This window comes from Carcharhinus amblyrhynchos, chromosome 12 (assembly GCF_965287045.1).
Source record: "Carcharhinus amblyrhynchos chromosome 12, sCarAmb.v2.hapA, whole genome shotgun sequence".
Classification (NCBI taxonomy): domain Eukaryota; kingdom Metazoa; phylum Chordata; class Chondrichthyes; order Carcharhiniformes; family Carcharhinidae; genus Carcharhinus; species Carcharhinus amblyrhynchos.
Genome location: NC_137335.1, coordinates 52,879,116 through 52,894,091, shown reverse-complemented (window position 1 = coordinate 52,894,091; position 14,976 = coordinate 52,879,116). Strand labels below are relative to the sequence as shown.

At 39.9% G+C, this 14,976-nt stretch overlaps 1 protein-coding gene across 1 annotated transcript in view; it reads left to right on the top strand.

Moving 5' to 3' along the window:
• Positions 1-521: 521 nt before the first annotated feature.
• ush2a (Usher syndrome 2A (autosomal recessive, mild)) overlaps positions 522-14,976 on the top strand; it is an 815,153-nt gene continuing 800,698 nt past the window's right edge. Inside the window, exons 1-2 of the mRNA XM_080200528.1 lie at positions 522-735; positions 1,124-1,849. Of these exons, the coding sequence (XP_080056654.1) occupies positions 1,305-1,849 (545 nt within the window). The 5' untranslated portion in view covers positions 522-735; positions 1,124-1,304. The remainder of the gene's footprint in view (positions 736-1,123; positions 1,850-14,976) is intronic.

Here is a 14,976-nt window from a genome sequence, read left to right as displayed (position 1 = left end):
GGGGACCAGCAAGGTAAATACATGGGGCTATGGGGATAGGAGCTGGGTGGATTGTGGTTGGAGCACATTCAATGGGCCGAATGGCATCCTTCTGCACTGCAGCGATTCTATGAACCTAAAAGGGAGTGATAGAAACATAGAAGTGCCACTTTTATTTTGGTTCTTTCCTAAAATGAAAGAGAGAGATATGTCGGGGAAAAGGAATCCTCACACTTCTTGTCAAACAAAGTTGAGCAATCCCCCGTGTCCTTCATCCAACGTTGTGTGGGAATATAATTTGCTTTGACAGCCCTTTCTAATTGTGAAGGCCCAACACTGATGGGGTAGGATTAAGGGCACAGGTAGGTTCTTGTTCAGTAGATTGATACACAGCTGGTGTTGTGGGGAGCTGAGCAGAAAGCCAGCTCACTCCACAGGCTGGTTGCCTAGCGACATTGCGGCGTGTGTGTGCCTCTCCTCTCCATAGCTTATTACTGTAGAAGCAAGAGCAGGCTCAACCTGACCCTGTCTTGTTGCGCAGTTGGACGAATTGGCATCTAATTGATGCACTTTATTTTCTTTTAAAACACGGAATAATCTATCCCTCCTCCTTTAAATTCATTTTCTTTTATTTTTCCCCGCCGCTATATAATTCATATCTCGAATGCTTTAGTTTTTTTGTGTGTGAGAGTACAGGCCATATGGCATTGCGGTGTAATCAGCTTACTGAGGGTTAAGGACCTGCACGAATGTAGGGTAAGGGACAAGCGACGTGGACTTTATTACATTAATTTACTGTTACTAACATTAGCGTTTCATAGAAATCAGCAATGTGTTGCTATTAGTTTACTTGTGAAAAATAAGGGTGCAAGTATGCATGTCAATGATGTGACTTAAATTGGAGTGTGCAAAACTTCTCCACACAATTAAAATTGAAGTAATAGTTGTGCTAAACTTTCAACTTGTCTGGTCGACAACTGTATTTTTACACTAAACAACTGTATCCTAGAGATTTCTGCAATTGGTGCTAAAATATTATGCTTTTCAACTCTGTTTATATTTGTGTATAATTTATAAATTTATAAATAAACACTGAACTTGATTTTATTATGTTGCTGAAATATTTTGTTCAACTCTTTCGCAGATGACACTCCTAATTGCGACTTGATAAATTGAAGTCACAAATCCGACTTGTCTTGGAAAGAAAAGAGTTTTGCAACATAGTGGGAATGGTTTATAATTGCAGGACACAGTTCAATTCCTGAACTTTGAACTCTGTACTGGAGACTATTGGACTCCTGGTTGGTGAAGATGTCATCTTAAGCATGTCTGCTGTCAAACATTTAAATTCACATTATCGGGAGGATTCTCCAGCAAGAATGATCTGTCTTTTATTAAGAAAGGGCTTTGCATTGTTGTTTCAAGTAACTGGAATTCTTTTATTTGTATGTTACATTTTATCAAGCTTTGCTCATTCACAGGGTTATTTCCCAAGGCTTGAAAATATAGGAGCGCACAAAAGTGTATCTACTATGCCATCTCAGGCAACCTGTGGCTTGCCAGTGAGGAACACATTCTGTCTTAGCACAAATGCCGTGGAAAGCATTTTGTCCTGTACCCATCAATTCTGCATTCAAGAGTGCCCTTACAGGTCTTCCTCACCCTCCTATGTTGATCTTTTCTCCAGAGGCTTAGGCACTTGTGTCACTGAGGACAAACATGATTTGAGACCAGGGTCTTCAAGGAATTCCAGCAGCTTTATATTTTGGAATCAAACAGATTGTTACACTACTCCTCCTCTTCAAACTCTTGGAATTGGAAGTTCATTTACCTTAACAGTATGGTTGAAGCCTGACCTCCAGGATGTAATGTAAGTAATGCAATGGGTGTTTTTCAAACTGAAAGAAGGATGTGATGAAACCATTGTATCATAATCCCATAAAATACTTTATAATCCAAGCATTATTGTTAGCTAGCAAGTCATTACAATTCCATTGCAGTTATGCCTGTAAAAGAAGGATCTTTAACTACATGTACTGTTTATACCTGTTGCATTTTTAAGTGTAATCAAATTGATATTCCTGCATTTAATCTATATTCACTACAGTTCCCACATGCATGTTGGAAAATATTTTGATACTCTTTCAGTACGATTAAAGCTAAAATTGGTGGAAAACATGTCACAATTTTTTTAATTCATTCATGGGAAGTGGGCATCGCTTGCTGGGCCAGCATTTGTTGCTCATCCCCGAGAGTATTTTTTAAAGGTCATCCACATTGCTCTGGCTCTGGAATCAGATGTGGGCCAGACCAGGTAAGGATGGCAGATTTCCTTTGCTAAAGGACATTAGTGAAACAGGTGGCTTCTTCTTTCAACAAACAGAGCTATTGGAACATAAACAGCAGCCGAGACAGGTTGAGCTGAATAGCCCATTCCTGCTGTATAGAGGTAGCATGGTGGCACAGTGCTCAGCACTGCTGCCTCACAGGTTCAGGGACCTGTGTTCGATTCCCACTTGGGTCACTGCCTGCGCGGAATCCCATGTCTGCGTGGGTTTCCTCTGGGTGCTCCAGTATCCTCCCACAGTCTGAAAGACATGCTGGTTAGGAGCGTTGGCCATGCTAAATTCTCCTTCAGTGTACCTGAACAGGCACTGGAGTGTGGTGACTAGGGGATTGTCACAGTAACTTCACTGCAGCATTAATATAATCCTGGTTGTGACACTAATAAATAAACTTTAGAAAACTGTACTATACATGCTATGTAACTCTATGGACCCTGGCATCTAGTGAATGTTCTGTGCCTCACTGAGCTGGTGCCTCCTTTTCATAAATATTGCTGCGTGGTCATTTGTTTAATGTGCCTTTGGATGGTCCGCTAACTGATTTTTCAGAAATATCGTAAGGCAGCAAGGGAGCATAACACAACAATTTATTGCATACCCAGATTAAGAACTATCCCTGTAGTACAATTTGTCTGCAGTAGCCTCCAAGAGATGGAATAGCTGTCTGACACCCCCATTGTGAAGTCGATGTGCCAAAGACAAGCCTAAGTAGTAGTGGGTCTTGAAGTAAAGAATGGGCATATATGCAATATAATCATGCCATCTGATCATGTCAGAACTGCTATACTCTCTCCAAAACTAGGAGCAGCAATGGAATCCTCTAAGGGAGTCCTATGTTGGCCATTTTGACTGTTGGAAGTGCAGTAGTAGCTGAAAGGAGGGTGGATAAAAGAAATAGGTGCTACACAAGACTTTTATTTACAGTTAGGATAAAAGTAACATTGGGAAATGAATATATGAATAAGGCGAGTTGGTTTGCAAACAAATAAGTTTCTACTGATTAAAAAATGTTCAGTCTTAAGAAACCTATTGTGCTTAATAACTTGAAGTTGAAACAGGAAGAGGTCACACAACCCTTCAAGTCTGCTATACCATTCAATAAGATCATGATTGATCTTGTACCCCAACTCTACTTTTCCACCTACCCCTTATCCTTTAATTCCTTTATCATTTAAAAAAAAAATGATTTTCATCTTGAATATACTCAAAAACTTTATATCCGTGGCTCTCTCAGGTAGAGATTTTTAAAGCTCAACAACCTCCAACTAATTACATTTGGGCTCATTCTAATCTAAATGGCCGACTGTTTATCCTAAGAATTTTATATTTTGCAGTGTGATCACCTTTCAGTCTTCTAAACTGCAGAGAATACTAGCACATCCTACTCAATATCTCCTCATAAGACCACCATCTCATCCCAGGAATCAATCTATCGAACCTTTGTATCACCATCTCTAAGCCAAGTGTATCCTTAGGTACGGAGACAAATAACAAAACTACTTTCCAGATACAATCCCACAAAAGCCCTATATAACTGCAACAAGATTTCTTTACTTATACCCAAACCCTGCTTGCAATAAAAGCTAACATACTGTTTGCCTTCCCAATTGCTTATCATACCTACATTTATTAATTTATAAGGACATCCAAATTCCTCTTCGTGCCAACATTTTCCAGTCTCTCACCTCTTGAAAACATCCTACTTTTCTATTCTTTCTACCGCACTGGATAACTTCACATTTCCCCATATTATACTCTATCTGCCACCTTCTTTCTGACACATTTAACAGATCTATATTGCTGAAACAGAGACATCTTGCTGAAGTCTTTTGCCTTGCAAATAATGAGGATTAATGTAGGAATACCAAATTTCGAACAAACAATTTATGCTACGGGAGAATAGGGTTGACTGGCTAGTCGACTCTGGCCCTAGCATTGTGATGGAGAATGCAGCTGGGAACAATAGCTCCCAAAGCTCCTGAGTGTAAAATTTTGGGGTATGAAATTTTGTTTTACTATGAATTCAGAACTTATTTAATTTATACAGAGGTCTTCAGTTTTGTCTGACCTAGCAAGGTATGAACAGCCAGACTGATAAATCGAGTAGAATTTATTATGGAAAATGTTGTACATACTTAACAAATGCAGTGAACGCAGCATGGATGTTTTATTATCTCTCAAGGGCCTAGGAATCATTGAATGCTGCCAGCACAGGTATGCCTTTCTTCTTCTGTCTCTCAAATAATGTCGAACTGTATCTCATCAGAGTTACACGGTGGACACAATGGTAAAACTGTGCCAATGAAGATTTGTGTTTTCAACTTTTAGACCTAATTTTGACATTCTCATTCTTTACTTGGAAATAGTCTGAATTAACTCTTTTCACTGGCTAGGGTGAGGGTCATCCGGTGTCACCCCAGCACTAATTAGATTCAAGTAGGACTATGACAATGTCCATTCCTTAATTCCTTTAGGCCCCCCAGTGGTGCAGTCCACTGTGAGCAAATTATGCATTTTCTTTAGATACAGACGGCACCCTCTTAACAATACTGCCTATTGTTGTAAACAATTCATACAGACAAGTAGACTTATTTCCACAGATACTAAGGAAGTTAAGAACGGATGCCAGTAACAATTCCTATTAATATCATGAAAGGAGTATCTTTTTAAAATATAGGTGTTCTCACCTATCTAATAAATTGAAAGCAAAATATTGTGGATGTTGGAAATCTGAAATAAAAACAGAAAATGCTAGACAAACTCAGCAAATGGAGGGCACAAGTCTTGCACACACTTTGTTGCTATCTCTCCTAGCTCCCACCTCATACTGCCCTACTTTGCCCCACCGACTCCATTCCCTTATACGGTATGTAACCCATCACATTCCTCTCTCCTTGGCTCTGAGGAAGTTATATGGAGTCAAGACATCCACTCTTCACAGATGCTGCCAGACCAGCTCAGTTTTTCCAGCCTTTTTTTGTTTTCATTCCTGCACTAAAAATATGGTTAATAGATCAAGGCAGTTAGTACAATAAAATCAATTTCATATACATGATTCACATTAGATAAGGTTTCATGTTATGTTCAAAGCTGTCAAGTTCAAACCTTGCTTCTCTCTTTAAGGTTGTCAAAGAAGCCTTGAATTGCACATAGTGTAATTAAAGCAAATAAGGTGGCTGTTTTGAACAAGACAAACTGTCACCTAAACAGCTGCTGTAACTGTTCACAGCACACTTTAACTATTTAATTGTCTTACTCCACTGACAGAAATGCAAGCTGGACTACTTAAGACTAAGTCAAAAGCTAACTCAATATAGATCACTAAAACTCAGTAGTATTATCTAAACTTTACATGGGTAACGCAAAAAAAAGGCCCAAGGCTTGTGCATATCCCTTTTGTTTGCAGATAATGGGTCCCCCTGAATATGAATGTGGCAGGTGTAAATGAGCCATGTTACAATCTTGAATAATAACCTTGAATTGGTTGCTAATGTAGTTACTTGGATTGTTCAGCAAATGTTGCCAAATCACATCCAAAAGTAGAAGTTCAGTTTGGGGTTTAGCAAGCACGTGCTGGTTGGGTTTGGCCTCCGCTCTGCTTATTATGAACAGCTAAGGGAAAATACTCCCTTTGCAGTGCTTACTTTTTAATCTAGCTTTGTATTATCTGCAAACTTGGACACATTATTCTTGGTCCCTGTAATAAGTCTTCAGAGGCAGACTCCCTTCACCAAAATCCTTTTATTTACAATTCCAACAGAGTGCTGTCAGTCAGGAGTCCCAGAGGGGCTGGCACTCCCGGTTAAACACAAGTGAAAGACTCCCTGATTGGTCCATCAATTGACTCCTTAATGAGGGAGTTCATATTCCAATAGGCCAACTTCAATGGCTTGATTGAAGCCATTATAATCTGCTCATCTAAAACATTATGATGGCTGCAAATAGTTGAGAGCAAAGCAGTGATCCTTGCCATACCTAACTAGTAACCATCAGCCAAGTTGAAAATAACCTGTTTATCTCATTTTCTTTCAATTAACCAATTCTCTTTCCAAGCTAACATGTGAACCACCAAACTCCAGACCAAGTTTGCTACACACTGCTGAGTCTGTCTCTTTTTTTTGCCTTGCACTCATCAGGACTAATGTAAGAATACCAAATTTTGAATGAACAACTTACGTTACTGGAGAAAAGGATTGGCTGGCAAGTTGACTCTGGCTCTGGTATTGTGATGAAGAATGTGACTGGGAATAATAGGCTCGTAGCTTATCACATATTAACCAACAGTGTTGTAATCTGGAAAGCAACAAGAAATCTATAAGATTAATTTACACATTGTGAAACCTATGATAAAGCTTGCATTTGCCATTGGCGCCTGATTCTACCCCGCAAAAAATGTGAGCTGTGGTGAATCAGCTGTGCTTGTCTGCATGGCCGATTTTTGCAATTCCCACTTGTCACCGGTGAGGCTCAGTCACTCTTGGAGCTCAGAAAATCGATCCCCGTTTCCCAAAATTACCAAAATTCGAAATAATTAAAAATTATTTCCCAGGGTAATTCAGGTGTCAAACAGTTCATCTGTCCAGAATGTTTTTTTTCAAAAATACTAGGGTATATGAAGGTAAACTGTTACACAATAGTTGTGAAAGAACTGTATGATGAATCAGTAGGTTATTTTAATTTAAGATTGTACCCTACCTATTATAAGTGATAGAGTTGCTGTAATTCAAACTACATGTAAGTGGAACAAGAGTTAATAACCAAGATATAATGTTATAAAATTAATTTATCTGAAGTTCAAATATTATTTTTCAGTACAAACAGTGAGATTTAAGCTTGTAAATTACTTTGAGCTTTATCATTGCATAAAAATGTAAGGAGTGATTCTGTGATGTGTTGCTCTTTGTGTAGGGATGCTTTGGGAAATCTTATGATTTTCAGTCCATCCTTTTTAATACAAATTTAAATGTAATTTTAGTGGATAGAAAATTAGGAAATTTCCTTGATGTGCTCTTGGTGGGTGGCACTCTCTTCTGGGAACATCAGATCACAAAATAATACCTTCATTGTATTCAGATCAAATTCTTCTCTCTTCCATTTTAATAGGAGCATTAATCCATTTGTTTTAAATGGGTTAGTGCCTCTGAAATGGCAGAGATGAATTTGAATTCACGCAGTAATATCACTCTCAAGGATTGATCCTGCTGGCTTAGGAAGTGCATGCAATGGTCAGAACATGGAGTGGGTATTCCATTCTGTGAATTGCCATTCCATTAGCGCAATGTACAATCTTCCATCTGACCTTTTTGGTTTTAATGGCTGTAGTGTGATTTCTAATCTGTTAGGACAGGGTTGCACTGCGCATTTTGCTCACCTATTCAGTGTAGGTAAACAAGAAAGCTAAAGGTGAAAAGGGACCATTAAAGAAGCAGAGATTTTCTTGTTGAATTTTCTCTTTTCTTAGCTTTTAGTTTTCTTTGTACTTTCTCTTGATTTCCTAGAAGCTGTTTTTAAAAACATTCAGGATCTGGATCCAGATCCACAGATTCACCAAAAACTAATTAGTTCTTTCTTGGGTCATCCTCTATCTTTTAACCAGGTTTCATTGAAATCTGTCTATTCCTTTCTAAGCTATACAGTTTACAGACAAACAGGGGCATAAACATTATCTCTGCTCACTTTCTGTGTGAGAGGTAAAAGTAGAACAAAAGAGCATAATAACTAGGAGCAGGTGTAGACCCAATGGCTCTTTGGGTCTGTTCCATTATTCAACATGATCGTGACTGGTGTTCTGGTTTAAAGTTACTTTCTCAGCTGCTTCCTATATCTCTCAACTTCCAAAGAGATCAAAAATGTGTCTATTTCTGGCAGTGACATACTCACTGATCCTCTGGGGTAGTGAATTCCAAAGATTCAGAACGATCTGAATGGAGAAATTTCTTCTCAACCCACTCATAAATGGTTGACTCTTTATCGTGAAACTGTTCCACATTCCTCGGGGGTGGGGGCGGGGGTGAAATAATGCTCTTGTGTCTAATCTGTCAAACCTCTTCATAATTTGTTGTGTCTCAATGCGATCATCTCTCATTCTACCAAAACCCCTGAGAATATAAGCACAATTAATACATCGTAGGACAATCCTCTGATTCCAGGAACAAACTTGATGAATTCTTTCACGGGATGTGGGCATTGCTGGCTAGGCCATAGTGCATTGCCATCCTTAATTGCCCGTGAGAAGATTGCCTCTTTGAACTGCTGCAGTCCATGTGTATAGGTACATGCAGAGTGTTGTCAGGTTGGGTACAGCGGTTGGAGGTGTTAATCAGTGGCAGGAAGCTCCAAGATTTTAATATATCTCCATATATATTTCCAAGTCAGGACAGTGGGGACTTGGAGGGGAATGAGCAGGCGTTGATATTCCCATGTGTCGGCTACCCTTGTCCTTCTAGGTAGTAGAGAGCATGGGTTTGGAAGGTGCTGTCGAAGGAGCCGAAGTGAGTTCCTGTAGTGCTAATACTGCTGCCACAGTGCATTGCTAGTGAAAGAAGTGGATGCTGAAGGTGAGTTTGGGGTGACAGTCAAGAGGGCTGCTTTGTCTTGGATGGTGTTGAGCTGAGTGTTGCTGGAGCTGTATTCAGCCAGGCATGTGGAGAGTACCCCATTACAACCTTGACTTGTGCCTTGTAGATGGGGAGACAAGAAGTGAATTAGTCTTCACAGTATTCCAAGGCTCTGATCTGTAGATCAGTCACAGTATTTATATGGCTGCTTCAATTCAGTTTTTGATCAATGGTAACTCTGAAGGTGTTGATAATGTGGATTCAGCAATGATAATGCTGCTTGGATTCTCTCTTGTTGGAGATGGTCATTGCTTGGCATTTGTGTGGCACAAATATTACTTGCGACTAATCAGCTCAAGCCTGAAAGTTGCCCAGGTCTTGTCACAAAAGGGCACAGACTGTTTCAGTATCTAAGAAGTCATAAATGTTAATGAGCATTGTGGAATCATCACTGAACATCTCCACCTCTAATCTTCTGATGAAGGGAAGGCTGTTGATGAAGGAACTGAAGGTGGTAGGGGCTAAGACACTTTCCTCCTTACAACCCTCTGCAATGATGTCCAGTGACTGAGATGATTGATCTTTAACAACCAAGGACATCTTCCTTTGTTCTAGGTGTAACTGCACCAGAGTTTCCCCCCGATTGTGGTTGTCTTCAGTTATGTTCACTCGCCTTTTTAGTTCAGTACTTTAGTTCATGTTTGCCCTCAGGCTGCTGCAATAAGGTCAAGAGCTGAGCGGCCCTGGTGAAATACACACTGAGATCAGCAAACAGGTTATTGTTGACCAAGTGCTATTGATGCCCCCTTCCATCACTTCACCGATGATCGAGAGTAGACTGACGTGGTAGTAATTACCTGGGTTGGATTTGTCCTACTTTTTGTAGTCAGACCAATCTGTGGCATTTTTTTGCATTTCTGGGCAGATGCCAGTGTTGTAGCTATACTGGAACAGCTTGGCTAGGCATGCAGCTGGTTCTGGATCACAACTCTTCACATGCTAGTCTCTGTAGTATCCAATGCCTTCAGCCATTTCTTGCTTTCACATGGAGCAAATAAAATTGGCTGAACTGGCATTGATAATGCTGGGGACCTGAGTAGGAGTCCAAGATAGATCATTCCCTTGGCAATTCTGGCTGAAGAAGACAGTAAATTCTTTAGCCTTATCTTTTACACAGATGTGCTGTGCTCCCCGTCACTGAGGATGGGGACATTTGTGGAGCCTCCTTTGCCAGTTGTTTACTTGTCCACCACCATTTTATCTTGTTTGAAAAGGTGGCTACAAAGCTGAAGGATGGAGCAGGGCTTTGGAGCTTAGATCTGAACCACTCATTGTAGGATCATTTGCTGCTTTCACATTTTGGCATGCTGATAGTCCTGTGTTATAGCTTCACCAGGTTGACACCTGAATTTTAGATATGCTGCTGGCATGTCCTCCTGCACTTTTCATTGACCCAGGATTGTTCCTCTGGTGTGGTGATAATGACGACAGAGTGGAGAATATGCTGGGCTGCGATATTACAGAGTGCAGTTGGATACGATTCTGCTGCTGCAGTTGGCCCAGAGCACCTCATGGTCGCCCAGTTTTGCTTTGCTAAATATGTTGAAATTCCATCCCATGTGGCACCGTGGTAATGTCACACAAAACGATAGAAAGTATCCTCAATGTGAAAGCTGATCTTCGTCTCCACCAGAATTGTGTGGCGGCCACTCCTACCAATACTGCCATGGACAAATCCATCTAACCTGCACATCTTTGGACTGTTTTCTTTTGTTCCTTTTTATGGATATGAAAATGCATTTTGCTGCTAGTAAGACAAGACTCCTCATTGTTATCCACATTTTTATGAAACTCAAACTTATCTCAAAGGAAAGTGAGGTACGTAATCTCCTGATGGAGCTTGGAGCTTTTGTAGACTGGGCTGTACATAGGCAGATTGACATTTTTATGCCTTTTTGGCCTGCTGTGCACGTACATAAGGAAATGGCATGAAAACCTGGGTCAGGTGACTGAAGGTGAAGGGTCATTGAGGGTACAGGTATGGGGCAGCACGAGGTCCAAAACGAAGAACCCAAGAGAGGTGGTAGAGAAAGGAAGCAGTCCAATTTCTGTCTAAAAAGAGACGGACAGAGAAAAATGAACCAAACAGGAAAAGGGCTGCAGGTATTAGACTTTATAGAAGAGGGTTCAAGAGAAGCCCCAGTAATTGAAAGGACTCAGGGGAAATCATGAAGATCCAAAAAAGCAATGAAGGTTGGTCACCCTGTGCTGCGGGCCACTGGGACAAAGGGACCCCTTTAGACTAGTGGTGTTCTGTTGGTACAGCCAAAAAACTGAAGTTGTGTTTGTGTATTGTTACTTCAGTGTATACTCAGAAATCCAAGAGAACAGAATCTTGGGAGGTGAGACTGAAACCCACCAAGATGGGCTGTTTTTGATGCTGTCCAATATGGAGCAACCTTGAGAAAGAATACCTGGGTTAGATCTTCGAAAACTGGAATTCCTCATGAAGGAGACAGTGTTTCAGTGAGATTGATTAACTCACAGTGCTAGCATCTGGGTGGGTTGTTGAGAAATCCATGGACTCTGTCTTGGTCACGTCTGTCATTTATTGTATAGGCCAACCACAGTTTGCCTGTTAATTCACACATACTTCACACTTTCTCTAACTGCTGGAGTATAAAATACATATTATAAATTGTTTTATTTCTCTGACCTTGTTTAGTAAAGTTAGTTTTTGTTTATTCAATATCAACCGAGTCACACAGATTTATTCAATGAGCAAATATAATGAGACTCAAGTTTTGTCAACTTTAAACAAACATTATTGGTCTCTAACAAGATCTTAGCAAAACCTTGGAGAGTCTGGCCTAGGGTTGTAATGTGAATTGGGTTCTTGTCTGAGATTTCAAATCCATAGACAAATTGAGTGCTAGTAGTTGCTGAGGTTAAGGTTAGTAAGATTTCCATGGTAAACTTAACTAATACTGATGGAACAGCAGAATTGCTTTGTCAGTTGTTGTAGAGGAAGATTTATCCTTGACTGATTTGCCACAATTTGCTTGGCTAGTTACATTAGCAGAACAGTTAAAAGCAAGAGTCTAAGAAAGCAGACATAATTAAAGAAATAGCACAGCATTTGGGATTGAAAGAAGAAAAATGTAATGCAGATAGCAGTTCAGTTGAGTTAGCTAGAATTCAGTTGCATGTGAAGCAGCTTGAAATAGAAAATGAAATGAAAATGTTTGAACTAGAAAGAATACATGAAAATGCATTAGTTTTAACTTGAACTCCACAGAGAGAAATAACTTAGCTGACTAGAGAAAAGCTTAGGTTACTAGATGCAAGAAAGTCGAGTAGATAAAATGGGAAATTGAGTCCCATTCTGAGCTTTGACATAAAAAAGAGACATTGGCTATTGCCCAAATTCAGTGAACACAAAGTTGAGAGTTAGTTTATCTTGTTTGAAAAGGTGACTACAAAGCGAAAGGTCCCAAATGACTCGCAGATTCTCATTTTGCAAAATGTTTTATTTGGGAGACAATGGGGGCCTATTTCTAGCCTTTTGGAAGAACAATCTTCAGATTATGAGGCAGTTCAAACTGCTGTACTTAATGTTCATGAACTCGACCCTGAAGTATACTTGTTGAAATTTAAGACAATTATCAGAAAATGCCACATTAAATCATTGTAGAATTTACTGTGGAAAAAGAAATGTTGTGGGACTGGTGGTTTTGATGCCTTAAGTTAAAACAAATTTTTTGAGAATTTGAGGGGGCTAATAATATTGGAGCATTTTAATAGCAATTGGGTCACGCCTGGAAGATCATAGGGTTTCTATGCTGCAGGATGCAGTGGTTCAGGCAAATGCGTGAGATATATCACATAGGCAGCTAGGAGGGTAGTAGATCTTCATTTGTAAACCCAAGGGAAGCTGAGGGAATAGAGGAGGCAGAAGCTGTTCTAGTCAATGAAAAATGATAGTATAGAGGATAAAATTGATGTGAAGGAACCAGTATGCCTTTATTGCTCCTCAAAGCCCATTGTTGGGTACTGAATGGTGAATCGGTGGCAGTATTAGGAGCACTTAAAATGACTTCAGAAAAGACAGCACCAGTAAATGGAATGTTAAAATACTGGTACTGGTGCAATCAGGAATGCAGTCGAACAGTGGCATTGTCACTAAACTAGTAACCTAGAGACTCAGGTTAATGCTCTGAGGAACTGGGTTTGAATCCCACCATGGTAAATGGTGAAATTTGATTTCAATAAGAATCTGGAAAAATCTAATGGTGACCATGTAACCATTGTCAATTGTTGTAAAAACCTAACAGGTTCACTATGTCCTTGAGGGGACAAAATCTGTCATGCTTTCCTATTCAACACATGGGAGAGAGAAAACAGGCAATTGCAGCCCAGTTTGCCTGATATTAGTCATCAGGAAAATGCTGGGATCTATTATTCAGGAAGTCCTAACCATGTACTTAGAAAATCATGGTGTGATTTGACATTTTTTTGAAACTGAATCAAAATAGCTTTTTGGGGATGTTACTACTTGGATTTACAAAAGACATTTAATAAGGTATGATGCAAAAGGTAAAAAAACAAGGTAAGTGCTAATGGGGATTTGGAGTAATATATCAGCATGAATGGAGAATTGATTGGTGAACAGGAAGCAGACATTGGGAATAAATAGATGATTTTCAAATTTACGGACTACAATGGCAGGGATCTTAACTATTTGCAATCTATATTGATGATATATTTAAGATTGCTGATAATAAAAAATACTATGTAGTGCAGAAAGCTGTGAGAAGGACACAGAGGCTCAAAGAGATAAAGGCAGGTTAGGCCAACGCAGCAGATCATAGAATCAGAGAATCCCTACAGTGCAGAAGGCGGCCATTCAGCCCATCAAGTCTGCACCGACCACAATCCCACTCAGGCCCTATCCCTAAAACCCCATGCATTTACCCTGCTGGTCCCTTTGCCATTAAGGGGCAATTTAGCATGGCCAATCTACCTAACCCGCACATCTTTGGACTGTGGGAGGAAACCGGAGCACCTGGAGGAAATCCACACAGAGATAGGGAGAACGTGCAAACTCCACACAGACAGTGACCCGAGGCCGGGATCAAATCCAGATCCCTGGCACTGTGAGATGGCAGTGCTAACCACTGTACAGGAACTGAGAGTATTCATTGTGGCAGCAATAATTTAAAAACAGGAGATTTTTGAAAAGGCATAAAAGCTCTAAATGTTGTTCTTGAGTGAGACTTGGTATACTCATGCGAGTGTTGCAGGAATGTCTATTTTCAAGACTCTTCCTTTCAGGAATACAGATTTCAGTGGGGATTGAAATTTAAAAGTATGATAATGAAAACCTCAGGTCAGAAGCTGGTAAATAACTCCTAAAGGAATGGTAATTTATAGGTTCTTAGGTGTTTATTCAATAGGGTCAGAGTTGGCAGTGGTAAAACATTTAACAATAGGTATCATTTTTCAGAGACTCTTGTGGAGAAAAGATGTCTACAGTTGTCTTCATATAGTTGTTTAAATTATTCATGTGGGTTGCAGATCAAAGAAAGACTTGAAGGCAATGAGTAATCAAGGAAAGATCTTAAAGTATCCATCTAATTTCAGATCAAAGATCAGATTTAAAGTTGGAGAGAACTGGTTTAAAATCTATATCTGGGGAATCCCAAGTGTGCCACGTTGCCATGGGGATAGACTGCAGGAAGATACTCTTTTGTTTTGGCTTTATCTATGTGATTTTTCACAGAAGCAGCTAATTGGAGCTTGGGAGCAGCTTTGAGAAACAGAGTGAGTAAATTTGCCAAATTCTTCAAAGCAGAAGCAAAAGGCTATCAAAAAAAGGGTAATTTCTGAGTTGACCGTGAACTTGAGCTGGAATGTCCAAATCGTGAGGTGCTTCCAGAGAGTTGGAATGTCATTTAGCCAAATGCTAAAGGAAGGACCTCAAGAAATCTCATACTTGGAACATTGCGGGTACACAGAGGAGAAGCAAAGTGAATTCCTGAATGCTGTGTCATACCTTGGTTTGGTCCCAAGTGGGCTACACTGAGGAGAAGTAA